Source organism: Mytilus trossulus, chromosome 7, assembly GCF_036588685.1.
Source record: "Mytilus trossulus isolate FHL-02 chromosome 7, PNRI_Mtr1.1.1.hap1, whole genome shotgun sequence".
Taxonomy (NCBI): Eukaryota; Metazoa; Mollusca; class Bivalvia; order Mytilida; family Mytilidae; genus Mytilus; species Mytilus trossulus.
Genome location: NC_086379.1, coordinates 20189386 through 20207829, shown reverse-complemented (window position 1 = coordinate 20207829; position 18444 = coordinate 20189386). Strand labels below are relative to the sequence as shown.

The window sequence follows — 18444 nt, the reverse complement described above, 5'->3', positions numbered from 1 at the left end:
ATATAACATTTTCCTAGGTAATACTTAAATAAATAGATAGTTATAAGTAGATGAAATTATTTTTCATGTTGTAACGACGAGTTATTCACTAAAAGAAAGCCTTTTATGTCGCTCTTTGGAACGCAGCGTAAATTTAATTTTTACGTACAGACTTATTGAAACCTCCTTGGAGACAGTAAACTTTTATATGGATTGTTCATTCTGCTAAAATGCTTCAATTACTCATTTTTTATAACATTTCTACCATAGATGAGTGAAAGTTACCCCAATATTTTTATCTATCGGCCTGAAAAGTTGAAATTTTGAGGAAATGTGAGGTATAAATTGACCCAAAGAGACCTTATAAAGAAGACAAAGAGGTTTATTAGTGGTATTTTATCTTCCTAAAATCATCTTGTGTATCATTTTCAACTGTTTGTAGGCAGATAAGATAGATATTTTATCATTTATTGCTCCACACTCTATTCTAACTTGATGCGGCTTGGTTTGGATTTGTGGAAGAAATTTCGCTCGAATCGCTGTAGATGTCGTCTTTCATTATACTAGATTTTTCTCAAACTATTGAAATGATTATGACAAAACTTGACAGAAATGCTTGAAATAACCAGTATTACAAAAGGAAAAAGTCACATTCAGTTTATTGAACAAAAAGGTCTTCTTTAGTTAAACATATTTTTTATTCGAAGAAAAAGAAAAAAAAATTTGCAGGTCTCTACCAAACAAGATGACAAAAAATATATTATTTAAAGAAAAAAAAACCAAGAGTGTTAACACAACACAAATTGGTTAAGTTATAAATCTAAATATAAATAAAACACTGACAGCAAAAGACACACACAGCTAATTGAAACGGAACTGTTGTAAATCATTGAAACGATTGATATTCATTAAATAAAGTCAACAACAGTATACCGCTGTTTGAAATTCATAAATCGATTGAGAAAAAAATTAATCCGGGTTACACACCAAAACTGAGTGAAACACATCAAATATAAGAGGAGAACAACGACACAACAGAAACACAACGCTAACATGCGAACTATAATAAAATAATAGCCATTTTCGAACTTTACTTGCTACAGTACATTTTAAGAATAAATGTTGGTTGTACCTGGTATTAATCTTATTATCACGCCAAAATTTTAAAAAAAACATACAAAATACATTCATGTATTCTTTCAAGTTATAAATGAGTTTAAATGAACTGTTCATTCTTTTGCAGCTTTTTGGAAAGTTTTCTGAACAAAATAAAGGAAAGAAAAAAGTTTTCTTCTGTGGACCAAAAGTAATGTCCGATACCTTAAAGGAATTTTGTGAAAAATATTCATTTGCTTTTGCAAAAGAAAATTTCTAATGTAAAACATAAACTACGACAAATCATGGTGGTGCTCCTACAAAAAAAGAAATATGTAGAGAAAACAGACATAACTGTATAAATACTAAGTAGTTGAGCAAAAAAATGAATTTATAAAACCATATATGAATTGAATACTGTCAATTGTAACTGTATTTACAGTGTAAGTGTAAAAGCTCATTGTGTATAAAACGCTTCGTTCGGTACTCGCATATATGCATGAACCTTTGATTACTGTATACGGGTAGACACTTGGAATGAAGCAATTTGAAAGAAACCAATATTTAGGGAGATTTCTCATGAACTGATATTTCCTGTTATGTTTATGTTTGTTTTGTGACTGTATTGTATTCTTGTACATGCATATTAAATGTATGCATGCATTGTATTATTATAAAATATGTTGTTGTGTATTTATATTAAATATCTATGAAATGCTACTATGAGTTTTTTTAAATAAAAATCACAGTTTACAAGTTAATTAGTAATGCGTTAAAATTTTGTAATAGTCGAGGTTTGATCAATTATGTTTATGTTGAAGCATGTCCGACACGGATGACGCAGTATCATAAATAACGTCAATATAAAGCTTCCTTATTTATATTTCCTGTTGTTTAGCCATAATCTGGTTGTATTATTAGCAAAGTCATATTTTCACCGATCGAAATCGATATTTGTTAAGTTACATTTTTATGATGGCGTATATATCGAATGAAACTAATTTTAACTGCTGCACCCAAAAAACTAACAAACACATAGGCAAAACAAAACAAAAACAAAAAGCGAACAACAGTTAAAAATTCGACACACAAATTCAACCATAGAACGAGAATTGTATCATGAGCCATTGAAGGGTCATAAGTACTTAACATCCAATTTTAAAACCAGACAGAAAATCGAGGAACACGATTAGTTAAGAAACGAGACAATTTCACAAAAATGTTTCAGGACCAACAATTCACACAATGTCACCACCTATTTAACTCATGACTTAAATTTTAATTCGTAAACTCTCACATAAGAGACGCCACTTGCCTAGACAAGTGCACATTTTATTATTCGTATACACATAGATATAGGAAGATGTGGTGTGAGTGCCAATGAGACAACTCTCCATCCAAATAACAATTTAAAAAATAAACCATTATAGGTTAAAGTACGGCCTTCAACACGGAGCCTTGGCTCACACCGAACAACAAGCTATAAAGGGCCCCAAAATTACTAGTGTAAAACCATTCAAACGGGAAAACCAACGGTCTAATCTATATAAACAAAACGAGAAACGAGAAACACGTATATATTACATAAACAAACGATAACTACTGTACATCAGATTCCTGACTTAGGACAGGTGCAAACATTTGCATGTATGTATAAAGAAATCAATTTTTTTTGTGTAAATACACCGAACATTCTCCGCTGGTACTGGTTACCGCATACTAAAGGTCAACAAATCTGAAAATAAAGAATATAAAATTATTATATTATTTATTTGGAAATAGTCTCGATCATCCAGCCGCTTATTTTTTCATAGACGCTATATTCACGATATGCGTCTGGGTAATCGAGACTAATTTGGAAAGTGCTACTGGTCACTTTAACTCTGACTCGAATGACTTTAAACTACCTAAATTCACTCGTGCATGAAACTTTAAACCCCATTCAAACCGACCTTACTATAAATAACTAAACACGTGTTAACTATAAACAACAACAACATTTTTAAATGTTCGACTTTGTACAACTTTGATAAATATATAGTTGATAGTATATGCATAAATTTAAAACAAGGGTACTAATATCAGGTTCTCGGAACAGTTAAAATAACCTGGTTAGCATGCGACACCTGTCGCATTTTCAAATTTGAAAAGACGAGAATTGCCTTTCTGTTTCTATTGACGTAAGGTTTATATGGTGTGGATATTTAATATTTTTTATCGAAAAATCTTTGAAAGCGGGGAACGGTTCAGCATATATGTTGTCAAAGCACCAAGCAAACTTTTGCAAATGGGTCTTTGTATTCAATAACGAACATATTGAAAAGACTTTTATCATAGTCATAAATTCATTTCCTAACTGTTCGTATATAAAAAAAAAGGAAAACTCCATCAGTGACCAAATGACATATAAGTTATAAACTATAGGTCACCTTACGTCCGTCAGTTTTGACGAACATCTATCCGACATAAAAAGCTTTAAAATGTTCTGAAAAAAACCAAATGCAAAAATATTTAATCGAGAAAGGTGTACAGTAGGCCCAATTTATTTAAAAACAATAACCAAAAAAAAATAAATGATATAATATTCCACAACAAACGAGAACCCATGAAATATACTTTACAAACTCTTCACGTTGGTTTTTTTCGTTTTAAAAAGTCACAGCGATTGATAAAAAATCGGTCGATTTGTACACCTCTAACAAACAATGCGAATACTATAACAATATCTTTCCCCTTTCGGAAGTCAATAATTGGCACCGACAGTATATAATATAATGAGATCTTTATTTTCCTTTTGTTTCATGTTTCAGTTGGAATTGGAATTATATGAATAAAATGGACACCTCAATGTTGACTGTGATATGGTCACGTTGATCAACTTCCGACCGGTAGTTAAACGCTCACTGTGCCGAAGTCGAATGTTCGTTCTGTATTTACATGATGTACAAGAAAATGTATGCAACCACACTCGGTCCTAATGGGTACGTTAAATTCGACGTCTGTGTTAAAAAAGTGCCACACTCTATGCACGATAATAACCATTGCAACAACTCTTCGTTGGGTTTGTATGAGGACTGTTTCAGGCAAATCTGACTGTTCTATATCATATACCGTACTTTTATACCGGACGGCCTCTATTAACTATTACCTATTGTATTTACTGTTAATTTATCCTCGTCCCGAACAACAATGAACAATATTTGTCACTAGACGCTAAGCAACCACCAATCAATCATTGAAAACTTGAAAGAACGAACAACATAATTTCAAATTAATCTCATTGGTCGATTCTGAAAGAGTTGATTGATAAAGTTGATTCTGTCAGTTGTTGTGTACTTCCTCTTTTAAAATTACTTGGAGTTCGGTATTTTTGTTTCAAAACAAGAACACACGACATCGCAAATAAAAACTCTTTTCCGGCAGGATATGGCTGTGTATTTATACATCATGAACATATAAACGAACGACATCGTTAGCATGCATACTTAATAACAATGGGAAAGACCAAAGAAAGGATCTCTCTAGAGATAATCGACAATATCTACTGTAACTAAGGAATTCAAATTCAATGGTACGAAATTATTGATTAAAAGTTCACTGAAAGTAGTGACAAGGAAATCTACAGTCTTATTAGTTTGTCATTAACATACTTTTGTATAGCCCATTTGCTCAGAATAATATATTATGAGTGCAAGAATTATAAACATAGCCCTTTGAAGATTATAGATTTCAATTTATTTATGACAAATGATTTTTCTATAACAATCCTACTTTGTAATTTAGAATATGAAAAAGATAAAACAAGTATTTTTCAATTTAAAGAAAGATTTGAGGTTTTTTAATATCTATAATATAATGCATAGTCCGTATTGGCTTTGTATTTATCAGTCAGATTTGTGCAGCAGGAAAACACTGCTTTCAATATATATATATAGTTAAATATCATTGAATAGAAAAATATTCTTATAGTGATGTTCTACTCCTGCCATTTCATATTTAACGAAGGGAGAAATATGTAGAGCAAACAGACATTACTGTACATGTATAACTACTTAGTAGTTGAGCAAAAAGTTGGATGTATGAAATGAAAAGTAAAATCATATAAGAATTGAATACTCTTATTTGTAATTCTATTTACAATGCAGGTGTGAAAGCCCTTTGTGTATAAATTCCCTGGTTCGGTACCCGCATATAAGCATATAACTTGTTGTTCGTTGTGAGCCAAGGCTCCGTGTTGAAACCGTACATTGACCTGTAATGCTTTTCTTTAATAAGTTGTTATTTGAATGGAGAGTTGTCTCATTGGCACTCGAACCAAATCTTCCTATATCTATGTAGCTTTGATTACTGTTTACTGGTGAGATACTGGGTGCAAATATACCAAGATTTAGAAATATAACTCTTGAACTGACATTTCTTGTTATGTTCATGTTTTGTGGCTGTACTGTATTGTTGTAAATGCATATTACTTGTACGCATGCATTGTATTATCATAAAATATTGTTGTTGTGTATTTACATTATATATCAATGAACTCCTCTTGCGTATTAAATGCAACTGTGAGTTTTTTTTATAAAAAAATTAGTTAAATGCGTTTGTAATAGTCGCGGTTTCATTAATCATGCATATGTTTAAGCATTTACGACACGGATGATGCAGTATCATAGATAACGTCAATATGGAGCATTAATATGTGATCGGGGTCAACCATCTCGAATATTCATATACTCATATTCGACATCTACCTTATTTATATTTCCTGCTGTATAGCCATTGTAATCTTAACAAAATCATATTTGCACCAATTAGAATCGATATTTATCAAGATATATTTTCAAGATGGTGTATATATCGATTGAAACAAAATATCTGCACCGTCAAATCTCAAATCTGCATGGTCAAAACAATAACAATGGAAAGTCTAAAAATAGTCAAAGATGAAAATTGAATCATGATCAACTGAAGGGGTCAATGGTTCTAACAAGCCATTTTTAAACCAAGGCAGACAATCTAGGAACACGATTAGTAAAAAAGCGAAACAATGTTTGGACCAACACATTATATACACACTGTCGCCACACACTTAACTCATAACATTTGATAGTTTAACCATCAATTTACACCAAGGGTAATATCAGGTACTCGGAACAGTAAGAATAACATTATTAGTGGTGTCACATTTTCAAATTTGAAAAGACGAGAATTCCCTTTCTGAGTATAATGACGTAAGGTTTTAAATTATATCGTGGTTTTGATATTAATATCAGAAAATATTCGAACGAACGGGGAAAAGTCCAGTATAAACGTTATCAAAGCACCGAGTAAACTTTTGTTAATATGTATTTGTATTTGATTAACGAACATATCGAACAGATGTATACTACAGGCATACATTTATTTATTAACTGTTCGTATATAAAAAAAGGAAAACTTCATCAGTGGACCAAATGACATAGATGTTAGCAACTATAGTTCACCTTACGGGCGTCAGCAATAACGAACATCTATCCGACATAGAAAGCATCAAAATGTTCTGAAAGAAAAACAAATGCAGAACAAAGCAATCGAGAAATGTGTACAGTAAGCCTGATTTATTTAAAAACAATAACCAAAAACAAAATGATATCAAATTCCACAACAAACGAGAACCCATGAAATATATTTTACAGGCTCTTACATTGTTTTTTCGTTTTAAATAGTCACAGCGATTGATAAAAAACACCTCTGACTAACAAGGTGAATAATATAAAAATATATTTTTCCTTGCGAAAGACAGTAATTGGCAACGTCAACATTGCATAATTGAAAACATTCGAAAATGTAAGGAAATATATCCGTCGTTTGAAATGAAAATGTTAATATAAGTTTTACTTGGAATTGGATTTATAGGAATGAAATACACTTCACAATGGTGACTGTGATATAGTCACGTTGGTCTTCCTCCTACTGGTAGAAAAGTTCTCACTGTGCCTAAGTCGATTTTTTTTTTACTTTACAGGAGATACAAAAAAAGTAAAATCACAAAAATACTGAACTTGAGGAAAATCCAATCGAAAAGTCCATTATTCCATGGCAAAATCAAATAACAAAACACATCAAAAACGAATGGACAAGAACTGTCAAATTCCTGACTTGGTATAGGAATTTTCAAATGTCGAAAATGGCGGATTAAACCTGGTTTTATAGCGCTAACCATCTAACTTTGTTAACGGTCTCATCCAATTCTGTTATATTTACAATGATGTGTGAACTAAAGAGACATAATAAATAAAAGGGAATGTATGCAACCACAGTCGGTCTTAATTAGAACGTTGTATCCAACGGCTGTGTTAAGAAAGCGCCACACCCTATGCACGATAACAACAATTGCAACAATTATTTGCGGGGTTTGTATGAGGTCTGTTGCAAGGCCAATTGTCTGGTCTATCTTGTATACCTTCATTTTCCGACTTTCGCCGACTTTAAAACAGGACGGCCTCTATTAACTAAACTACCTTTTGTATTTACTGTCAATGTATACTCGTCCTAAACAACAATGAACATATTTGTCACTAGGTGCAAAAAAGCGGCGGGGTTAAACATGTTTGTGAGATCTCAACCCTCCCCCTATATTTGGTTATACTTTTTGGACCTTTTTGATTATAGCTCTTCATCTATAAGCTTTGGATTTCAAATATTTTGGCCACGAGCATCACTGAAGAGACATGTATTGTCGGAAGCGCATCTGTTGCAAGAAAATTGGTACCGTTAATTTTATTACTACCACTGGGTCGATGCCTCTGCTGGTGGACTATAAGTCCTCGAGGGTATCACCAGCCCTGTAGCCAGTACTTCGGTAGTGGCATGAAAATACGGATTTTTTGTGTTATTAAAATTTGCTGTTACAAAATATTAGAAATTATTATAAATTAAGGAATGTATCTCCCTCTTGCAAAGCTCTGATTTCTTTCACGGATTTGTCTATACTTTTTGGACCTTTTGGATTATAGCTCTTCATCTTTTATATAAGCTTTGGATTTCAAATATTTTGGCCACGAGCATCACTGAAGAGACATGTATTGTCGAAATGCGCATCTGGTGCAAGAAAATTGGTACCGTTAATTTTAATATCAAGTACTTCCACGGAGTTCTTGACACTCCAAAAGTAATTAATTCCACTATTTTCGAAGGCCTTATTTGAACAATTTATTATCAGGTATTTGATTGTACCAAGTGTGCTGGTAAGAACAATAGACAATTTGGTAGTGGAACAATGGCCTGAAGACGAAATAAATCAATATTTGTAAGGTGTTTTGTGTAGCTTCGGAAGCCAATACACAGTTGGGACTTTCATTGTATATGGTTCTGCATGTAAAAGACATTGTTAGCATGCATACTTAATTAATAACAATGGGAGAGATCAAAAGAATATGTCCTCTCTAGAGATAATCGAAAATATCTACACAGTAACCAAGGAATTCAAATTCAATGGTACGAAATTATTGATTAAAAGTTCACTGAAAGTAGTGACAAGAAAATATACAGTCTTATTAGTTTGTCATTTACATACATTTGTGTAGCCCATTTGCTCAAAATAATATATTATGAGTGCAAGAATTATAAACAAAGCCCTTTGAAGATCATAAAACTCAATTCATGAAAATGATTTTTCTATAATAATGCAAGTCTAAATTTGTAATTTAGAATATGAAGAAAATAAAAACATTTATTTTCGTTTTATAGAAAGATTTGATGTGTTGTAATATCTACAATCTGATGCATCGTCCGTATTTGCGTTGTATTTATCAGTCAGATTTTTGCAGCAAGAAAATCTACTCCGGTCATTTCATATTTAAACAAAAAAGAAATACGTGACATGTATCTTAGTATAATCCTCGAATCAAGTATGAAAAAGTTTTCAAAAAGACACTAAACTAGTTAAAAGCAGATTCGTTTCAATCCAATTTATTTAGTTTACATTCAAAGCGATTTTGAAAGTAGTACAAAACGTAACAAAATACGACATATGATATTATTATGGTTTTATAACCGTTTATTCTATTAACTACAGTACCTGTTGAATTTTCCATTAATTCTGATAAAATGTTGCGGGTTTTGTATGGAGTTAATGTTGCTGAGTCTTTATTTATCGATGTTGTGTTTTGAATACTATTGTTTGTTTGTCATTTACTTTCCTTGAGCTGCTCTGGTCTTTTAAGTTTTATTTTTTAAAACTTTTGTAATATAGTCTAGACACTTTGATTGGCCGCTGTGTGTCACTCTCTTTTCCCGTTTTATTTAAGAATTAAATGCTTCTTTTTGTAACTTCATTGGTGTTTAAAAGCGTTGACCGAAGTACATTTTGTATGAAGCGCTTCCTAAAAATGTGCGCACGGGCAACGCTGTTACAATCCTATCAAGTTACAAAAAGAAGCATTCAATACTTATATATATTACATTTTTAGCTATGATCATTAAAACGCGAATTTAATAACTGTTTTATGTAATTCACCTGTGCACTTTATTGTGAGACCACGTGTTATCATCATCGGAATTCAAATTTTTATTGAGTAATGCAATTGCTTAAGGAATAACACTTGATGTGCAGTTAGCCAATCAGAATAAAGTATTATAACGAAACATACAAAAAGTCAACGTATGTAATTATTTACACATAATATGTTTATGAATATGCAAATGATAAATGTGTTTCTCGTGATCATAGTTTACTTCACTATGTAACTTTAGTATAGAATATACAGTTCTGAATGTATCGGTTTGGAACATTTTGACGATTGCAGAATTTTTATTTGCCGTTAATTCACCGTGTTGTCCGCCCTGATTCCCTTACCAGTTTGAAAATAACATTTGTGGAACCCAAACCCTACTCTCTCATTTACTTTCTCTGTATTTATATTTTTCTAAGACGTTTACTTATATCAAATGGATACTTATATTTCCAGGGTTTGTATCATATGTTTGTTTTTATATTGATTAGGATTATAACACAATGTCGATTGCTGTTCTTCTATATTTGAGTTCTTCACCTGTTGTGTCCGTTTGTTTTGTTCTCATATTGTTGTCTATTGAATGGCATTTATACAACTGCCATACGTCAAGTGAAAGGTTTCGCTAGCTATAAAACCAGGTGTTAACCATCATAATCTACTTATCGAATAGTCTGTATCAAGTCTCGAATATGACCATTGTTTTAGAATCGTTTAATGGATACAAGCTTTTTATTTCGGTGTTGATATATTGTTCGATTCGGTCTTTAATGTTACAACGTTTTATATCTTAAGGAAAGAAATCTATGCATTACTGAAAAATCATTACACTAGGGATTTCGATATCACAAACTAGTCAAAATATTTACTAAATTTTATCATCGGTACAAAGATATCATTCGTAAATATAAATCAACATGCAAACATCCTATACGTTCAGGTATAACACATTCAACACGTTCAATCTTTTACAGAGCAATAAAATGCTGGCATTCACATCAAAAGTTAACAAAAACTTTAATCAGATGTATAAAGAAGGGATATAGTTTAACGATCATGTCGTCACGTCATTAAAGATGGCATATGTTGGCATTAATATTGATTCACTTATAGGGTCTTTGCATCGGAAATAAACACATTTATTCTTAGACCAGTTGTTGGTCTGGTTATTTTCTTCATAGATTTTAATTATTATGTCATGATAGTATGATACTAAACCCCTAACGAAAAGTAATGTGTGCTTGATATTCATATGATGAAGACATAATCATTCAATCAGTTTTATTGAGGTTTGAAGCTGGAATATCAGTAACTGCTAGTAGTTACTTTAGGTATCACCGTCATTTTGTTATCTTTCGCTACCTATTTTGACAGCGGACTATGACTTCTTTAAATCTCGGTGTTAATGTGCGTTTTGCAGTGTGCTTGTTTTTCTGCATTAGCTAGAGGTAAAGGGGCTAGTAAATATCTCACAAAATATTTTAAATCCAGGCGCAATTGATATGCCTTTCCCAAGACCTCTGACCTTTGTTAGTCTTGTATGATTTTTTTATTTTAGTAAATTTACATTTTTGGAGTTCAGTATAATGTCCATAATCACTGAACAAGTACACGTTGTTGTTTAGGGCCAGCTGGAGCGCTCAGACAGTGCGGGATTTTCTAACTTTGTTGAAGACCAAAATGGAGACCTTCAGATCGTTTCTGGTTTTTGGGTAGAGTTGTTGTCTCTTTGACACATTCCCCATTTCCATTATCAATTTTGCATTAGATTGATCATGAAAGTTTTAGAAAAAAACCTCTACAGGGTCGTTGGTGGGGTTCCTGGCCTAACACCTTTCTACCAATCATTTGCCAAGAACATTTATTTGGGTTCATAATGGGTTGAAAAATGTGAGAATAAGGGAAAAATAGAGAATACACAATTCAGATACCTTTCTGCAGTATGTAAATGTTTTACATTTGTTAAAAACGAGAACGCAGATTATCCGATTTCTTTCTTTCCATTACTGTGATTTTTGTTCACAATAAAGATTCTTTTAGAACTTTTATTATTAAAAAAATTACAATTTCTGACTTTTCTTTCAAAAGGGTGAGCAATCGTTTATTGTTTTCATTGCTGTGAATTTGGAGGTAACAGTTTGCAGTTATGCTTTTCTTAGATCTTTTATTATTAAAAAGGTTAATCAACCATCAATGCTGTCGGTATAAAACAAACCAGTCAGCTCATGTTATTTACTCCAGGCTGTCTTCCTCTACCACAAAGATTAAAAAGGTAAGTCGACAATAATGTACCATATACACAATACATATTTTTCTTCGTGGCTACTGAATTATCTATAGATATTTCGGTATGAAGTGATAATGAAAAAACAGAGAAAGAGGTAATGACAGAGATAAAGAGATAAAAAGACATGCACAAATATTCACAGAAATTTATATGTTTATTCATGTCTTTATTACTCAAAATACTTTTTCTAAAATATAATTTTGAAAAAAATGCTGCTGCTTGGCTGAGTGCTGAAAGGTTGATTGACGTCTTCGGGTATGTATACATTCTTAGTTTCCAATTATTTTTAGAGCGTTCTGATCAATGGGAAAACAAAACACCTCTCATAGTCCAACACATTTTAAGTGGTTTTTTCTCTTTAAGGAATTCAAATACAATATACATGTACAATTATGTTCTGAGCTATTTTGTTATTGGTGCATTTTAGGGTATACCTTCATATCTCATTATATGCATGGACACAATATGCAAATATCAATTTCAAACAAAGTGAGAATTATTAAAAAATACAAAATTTAATGTAAAAACAAGGTAATAGAGCCGAAAGATACGTACCAGAGGGACATTAAAACTCACATTTTTAACTCGAAAATAAACTGACAACGCCATGGCCAAAATAAACCCAGACAATTACTTGTAAACAAATCACAACATAGAAAAACTAGACTAACCAAACACATACCCCACCAAAAACTTTGGGTGATTACATCATGTACATGCGCACCGGAAGGGTAAGCAGATACTGATCCACATGGGCGCTTATTGTGTTACTTATATCAATATAAAAGATATATAAGTTTCATTTGTTACAATTTTTGTAGAATATTTGTTCGAAGATGACACGTTTCTCTTTAGCATCGATTGTAAGTAAAATTTACAAACAAGCATTTCTTTTTAAAACAAAGAACTGTTTATTATCTTTTAATCTATAATAGATGATTGTAGTCATTGATTTTCGGTGTCACTATCAAACTTAAGTTCTTAGTCTATTTCAAATAGCGTTTTGGTAAATGTTACTGGTCAAAGAGGCCGGAGTTCCAAGAAAACACTACCAACCTTCAACAGAAACAACTTTAAATCCTAGTCAACTCGAATTCCGATTGAAACGCTCCTGCCACTTTAGTGATTTGATCTAACAACCTTATTGTTGATAGGCTATTGTCTGTAATACCGCGCATAATCTACTTAGACAACTCAGCCAACATATACATGTAGGACAACTTCTATCCAAAACGTCAGAAAAAAATTACTGCGATCAAATTTCCCTGACCCCAGTTCTGTCTTTATGGTTACGCAGCAACCATTTGATTTTCTAGTGGGGGACTATAGATTTTTTTGGAAAAAAAAGTTTGTTTCTAGTTTTTGGAGAAAAAAAAAAAAAAATTTTTGACTCTGAAAAAAAAAATGTTACACCCTCAGCTGCCACTAAATGTAATGCTAAAATTGAAACAAAAAAATTGTTTTCGACTTGTCGCGAAAAAAAAAGATTGTTTTTCGCCGCAGGCAAAAAAAAAGTTTGTACAGAAAAAAAGTCCATAGCCCCCCAGAAAAATAAATGGTTGCTGCCTTACTGTTTTATTTTATGACATGAAAATCCGATCTACAGTACATTATTTTTGTTTATGCAGAATATTAGTCCATTTCATATAGGATTACGTCATACAATTATATGAAGATTCCTTTGTCCAAATCGATTAGTATTAAAAGAGCATTGGAAAGAAAAATGTATTTCCTTTTATGAATATCAATCACTTTGTTTGCATCAACACAAAATAATGTATTATTTCAACGAGACTTTTCTATAACATTTTCATCAGAGAGTGAGCATAGACGTTTCTATGTTTACCACAATCTTAAAAGAATTTTCTTCTGGCATCTTATTTCTATTTTCAGATGTGTTGTATTTTTCTCTCCTCGTCGTCATCAGGTACGTCTGTTTCTGTTTCAGTAACTTATTAAAGTGGTTTAGAACACATGTGGTAGCTATATAGTTAACCCTTGAAGTATCATATTCCTCTCTGTACGTCTGTGTGACTTTACCCGCGGTTAATGTTTTTAAACGTTTTAAACGATTTTTAAAAGATAGTATGATTTTTTATGTAAATTGTGTGGTTCACATTTCTCGAAATTTCTATATTTAGGTCAACAGGTCAATATAAAAACTTTGTCAAATTTTCATAAAAATTAACCAGCCAAATCTATCTTATTCAAATTGTTCTGTATCGTCCTGATACAAAAAAGGTCCACTTCAAATAGCCATTTTACCAATGAATTTTAAAAATAAGCAGGGTATGTAATGAAAATGTGCTGGAAAAAATCAAACTATTAAAGATCTTTTCTTATTTTATTGATTGATTTTGACTGGAAGGAATAGACGGCGTATGCTTATATATGTTTATATTTTATCCATCGACAAAGAAGATTACAACAAAAAAACATGAAGGAATCCTATAAAAGACAAACACCGATTGCTTCAACATTCTAAGTGCCTCTTGCTATATGTATGAACAATCAGTCGTGTGATGCTCGCGTTTTAAACATGTTACTGTGTCGAGTGGTAAAATATCGTATCACACTTGATGCAGAAGTAGCATTTATATGCATCGGATTGGTCATAGCCGGTTAATAAATTCTGGACGACAGAAAAGATATATTTTTATCTAAGAAAAGTGTATCAATCAATCTAATAGTATGAGTTAACTTACTTTATATATTTAAACGTTTGTTTAAGGAGAAGAAACTTGTCACCAACTTATTGACATAGTGTTCCTGTATGATGAGAGCTATAGCATACCGAACAACGCCTTTCCGCAAATGAAAGAGTTCCTGGTCAACATTGTAAAACGATTTGATGTGGGCCAAAATGCTGCACAGTTTGCGGCAATATGTTTTGGCACAAACACTAAAGATCATTTCTTCTTGAAAGATCATCCCACTAAACAGTCTGTCATTGACGCCATAAATGCTTTCAAACCTGGAATACGCGGAACAACATACACTGGTAAAGGATTAGAGGTAATTAAACTTATTCATGGATATAATACAGGATACTAGTACTGTACATTCAGAAATTATTGCAATGTTTTTATTTTTGCGAAAAATGCTACAGCTTATAATCAATAATTCAAACTAGAAAAATGAATTAAACAGGATTTTTCTCAATATCGCACAAATTAAAATCGCATTTTAGTCTAAAATGGTAAAACCGAAATATAACAAACGCACGCAATAACTTCTGAATCAACAGTAGTTTGATCTCTTTAGATAATTTGAATGGTTATAATATCCAGTGCCACAGATAAATCTAAAAGAAACTAAACGTGCGTTTGGCTCATCATATTGTACGCCTGGTATCTTAAATGAGTTTATGCGTAAAATGTCAGATCAGGTCTATAAATTGAATTATCGCGATCTAAAACTACGATTCTGAATTATCACTTAGAGCGAATAATTTTGAATAAAAATACTAAATTACAGGAAAATTGTAAAGGATTCAAAAAATAGAAAGTTGAATAAAGATATGATTTAATTTTCTGAGTTTTTTTTTTTTATTTGTCATGCAGGAAAATCTAAATGGTAATCACAAAATTGAAATTAAGGCAGAAAACTACTAATTCATAGTCCCATTGCTTTCTTTGTTAAATTATGCAATTTAAAGCATTGATGGCTACGTTGTCTTAAGTTCAAATACAGTGGTAGTCATTTCATGTCAAAAGTTTACCTTATCATAAAGGAGGGACGAAAGATACCAGAGGGACAGTTAAACACTTTAATCGAAAATAAACTGACAACACCATGACTAAAAATGAAAAAGACAAACAGACAAACAGACAAACTTGTTGCCAAACATTCAACATGCCCGTCATTTCATATTCGAGTGTACTGATTTCAGGAAGTTTGATAGTACAAAAACCGGTATTTCTGATCTAAACAACAGGGCAAATGTGTCCTGTGCCTCCTTTAATAATTTTGTATACTTCCTTATTATTTAAAAAGCACCAAGGGTTCTACGGTGATTCAATCTCCCAAAGCTTTTATTTGATTTCACCTGTTGACAATAGATCAATAATTCAGAACAACGTTTGAAGGAGAGAAAAAGGTAAACAAAAATAAGAAAAATAGAAAAAAAATAACAAATAAGTATAAAGAATAGAAAAACAATTACTTACACTAAAGGATGTACTTACGTCAGTTTTAATTATGCTTGTCAGATTGTCGGACTCCTTGTGTTTTCCTTTGATATAGGGTAAGATATTTTGCATCATAACATTCATTTTTCTCCTCATGTAAGACTTATACAAAGAGACATTTTTCAATTTGTTATCAGACTCTTGATTTATTTATTTTGAGAGGAAACCATGAATAGTATATAAACAAACTTTGGGTTAAAGTCCAAGTCAGTATTTTCCCGCAATTTCGTTCTAACTGAATATCTTTTAAAAAGAGTTCCATAACCTAAATTTGTATCAATAATTTAAGCTCCTCTGGGTAAAAGTGTCAATTTTAGTTTTATTTATTTATTTTTTTTAATTTCACCTAGTAATTAAATAATTCACAATCCATCAAATGTGAATGCTACCTTTAAAATACAGGATTTATTAGCACGGATAATAGAAATATGGATTTCTAACATATTGTTGAATTAAAATGTTGAAGTCATTAATTAAAGAGTCATGTTGCCATACATAAAGCTCGTTGTTTTCTTCAAATATTTTTCATTGTTTCTTCAAAAGAGAATCAGAAATGAATATTTCAAGGCGGCAAATGGTGGAGTACGTCCATCTGTTACCAAGGTGATTATAGTTCTAACTGATGGTGTCAGTTCTGATCAACCAATTCCTATTGCAAACCAGCTGAAAAGTGAGAAAGTTTACATATTCGGCGTTGGTGTTGGAAACAAAATTAATTTGGACGTAATTTCTAAAATAGCGTCCGGTCCTGATTTCGTCCATCTTGTTGACGACTTTTCGGATTTGAAAACTACAGTGGTGGAAAAGATTGCAGAGAAGGTCTGTACTGATATAGGTACGTATTCATTTGCTCTTGTTTAATGTTGTAATGTACATGGCCCCTACGGATCCAAAGAGAGTTACTAAAATCAATAGGGATTGCTGCTTTTTTGGGCTGAATTTCAAAGAAAAATAAACACAACATAAATACCTGACGTTGCAATTAACAGTAACATGACGTCACGAACACTCGCTAACAACTGTCATATTTATAAAAAGGTACAGGCATTTGCAAATGTAGAAAACGGTGGGTTGTACCTAAATTTTATAAATACATAGCGTATATGCCAAATAAGTGTTTTCTCAGGATTTCACGATTCACTGATCTTACCCGGATTTGACGTACCACCAAACGTTGAAATGTGATGGTGCAAGCAGTGCATGCTGGTTTTTTTTTATGAACCTCAGTTTTTGTTTAATTTTACGTCACATTTCAAATCTGTACAAAATCTATTTCATATAGATAAGTAGGAAACACAAGTATGTGTATTCGTGTGAGTCTCCTCAAATTGTGTTCATACATTTCAATATCACGTGTGTGTTTTCCTCTATTAAACGGGGATCTTGAAAGAATATTTGTCTAAGTAGTCAAATTACTGTATCACGGAGCTATCAATACAAAGGTTGTGAGTTCGAATCCCGCAGTTCTTATGTGTGGTCGATCCAATCTTAATTGCCTAGAAGTCTCAATTTTCCTATCGAAGGTCATGAATAACTCAATAACTCAAAGTACATATATATGTCTTTCTTCACCATCAAACAATTAGCCTTTACAAATAAGCCAGTGGTTCGGAAAATGGCGTTTATACATTTCAATGAATTAATCTATTAAACAGAATTGTTGAGAAAGGAAGACGATTTTTGATTATCATAGAAAGCGTGTTTTCATAATCCTATAAAACGAATGTGTAAGGCTGTATGAGTGTTGAAAGTGCGCACACTTTTTTAATGAAGCGCTTCTGCTAAAAGGAGTTTTCTATACTTGTAATTACACTTTTTTATATGATCATGGTAACACGATTTCTATCAAGTGTTTCTGTTATTTACATGTACCTGTGCACTTCATTGCGGACGCTCGAATCATCACGAATGTTACATTTCATTTATAACTGAAAGTTGCTTTTAAAATGACGCGATACTGATCATAGATTATCAAAATAACTTATTATAATGGAACATTAATATAATGTAATTATCAAAATACGTTATGTCTAGTTTCAAACTTTGTAAAGATAAAGCAATCATTACAAAATGTCAACAATATGAATTGACGATGTTTACTTACAATCATATGATAATAAACGTATCCGATTCGATAATAACTTCGAAAAGATAAATGCTTAAATATCCTGTTTATATTTTGCAGTTGTGTATATTTGTTTTGATATTAATTGATCTGAAACCACTGTCTCTAGGTCAAACATATATATAAGAAGATATGGTATGAGCTAGTGCAATAAGATAAACCTGCAACTAAGTCACCATTTGCTAAAGTGAACATGAAAGTCTGATTAAGCACAGTGAAAGATCAAATCACAAAATATTGAACTCCGAGGAAAATTTAAAAAGGAAATTCCCTTATCAAGAA

The 18444-nt window shown here is 31.9% G+C and overlaps 1 protein-coding gene across 1 annotated transcript in view; it reads left to right on the top strand.

Annotated features, from left to right (window-relative positions):
• LOC134726228 (NADPH oxidase 5-like) overlaps positions 1-1794 on the top strand; it is a 31677-nt gene extending 29883 nt beyond the window's left edge. The window contains exon 14 of the mRNA XM_063590630.1: positions 1223-1794. Coding sequence (XP_063446700.1) covers positions 1223-1354 — 132 coding nt within the window. The 3' untranslated portion in view covers positions 1355-1794. The remainder of the gene's footprint in view (positions 1-1222) is intronic.
• Positions 1795-18444: the final 16650 nt, after the last annotated feature.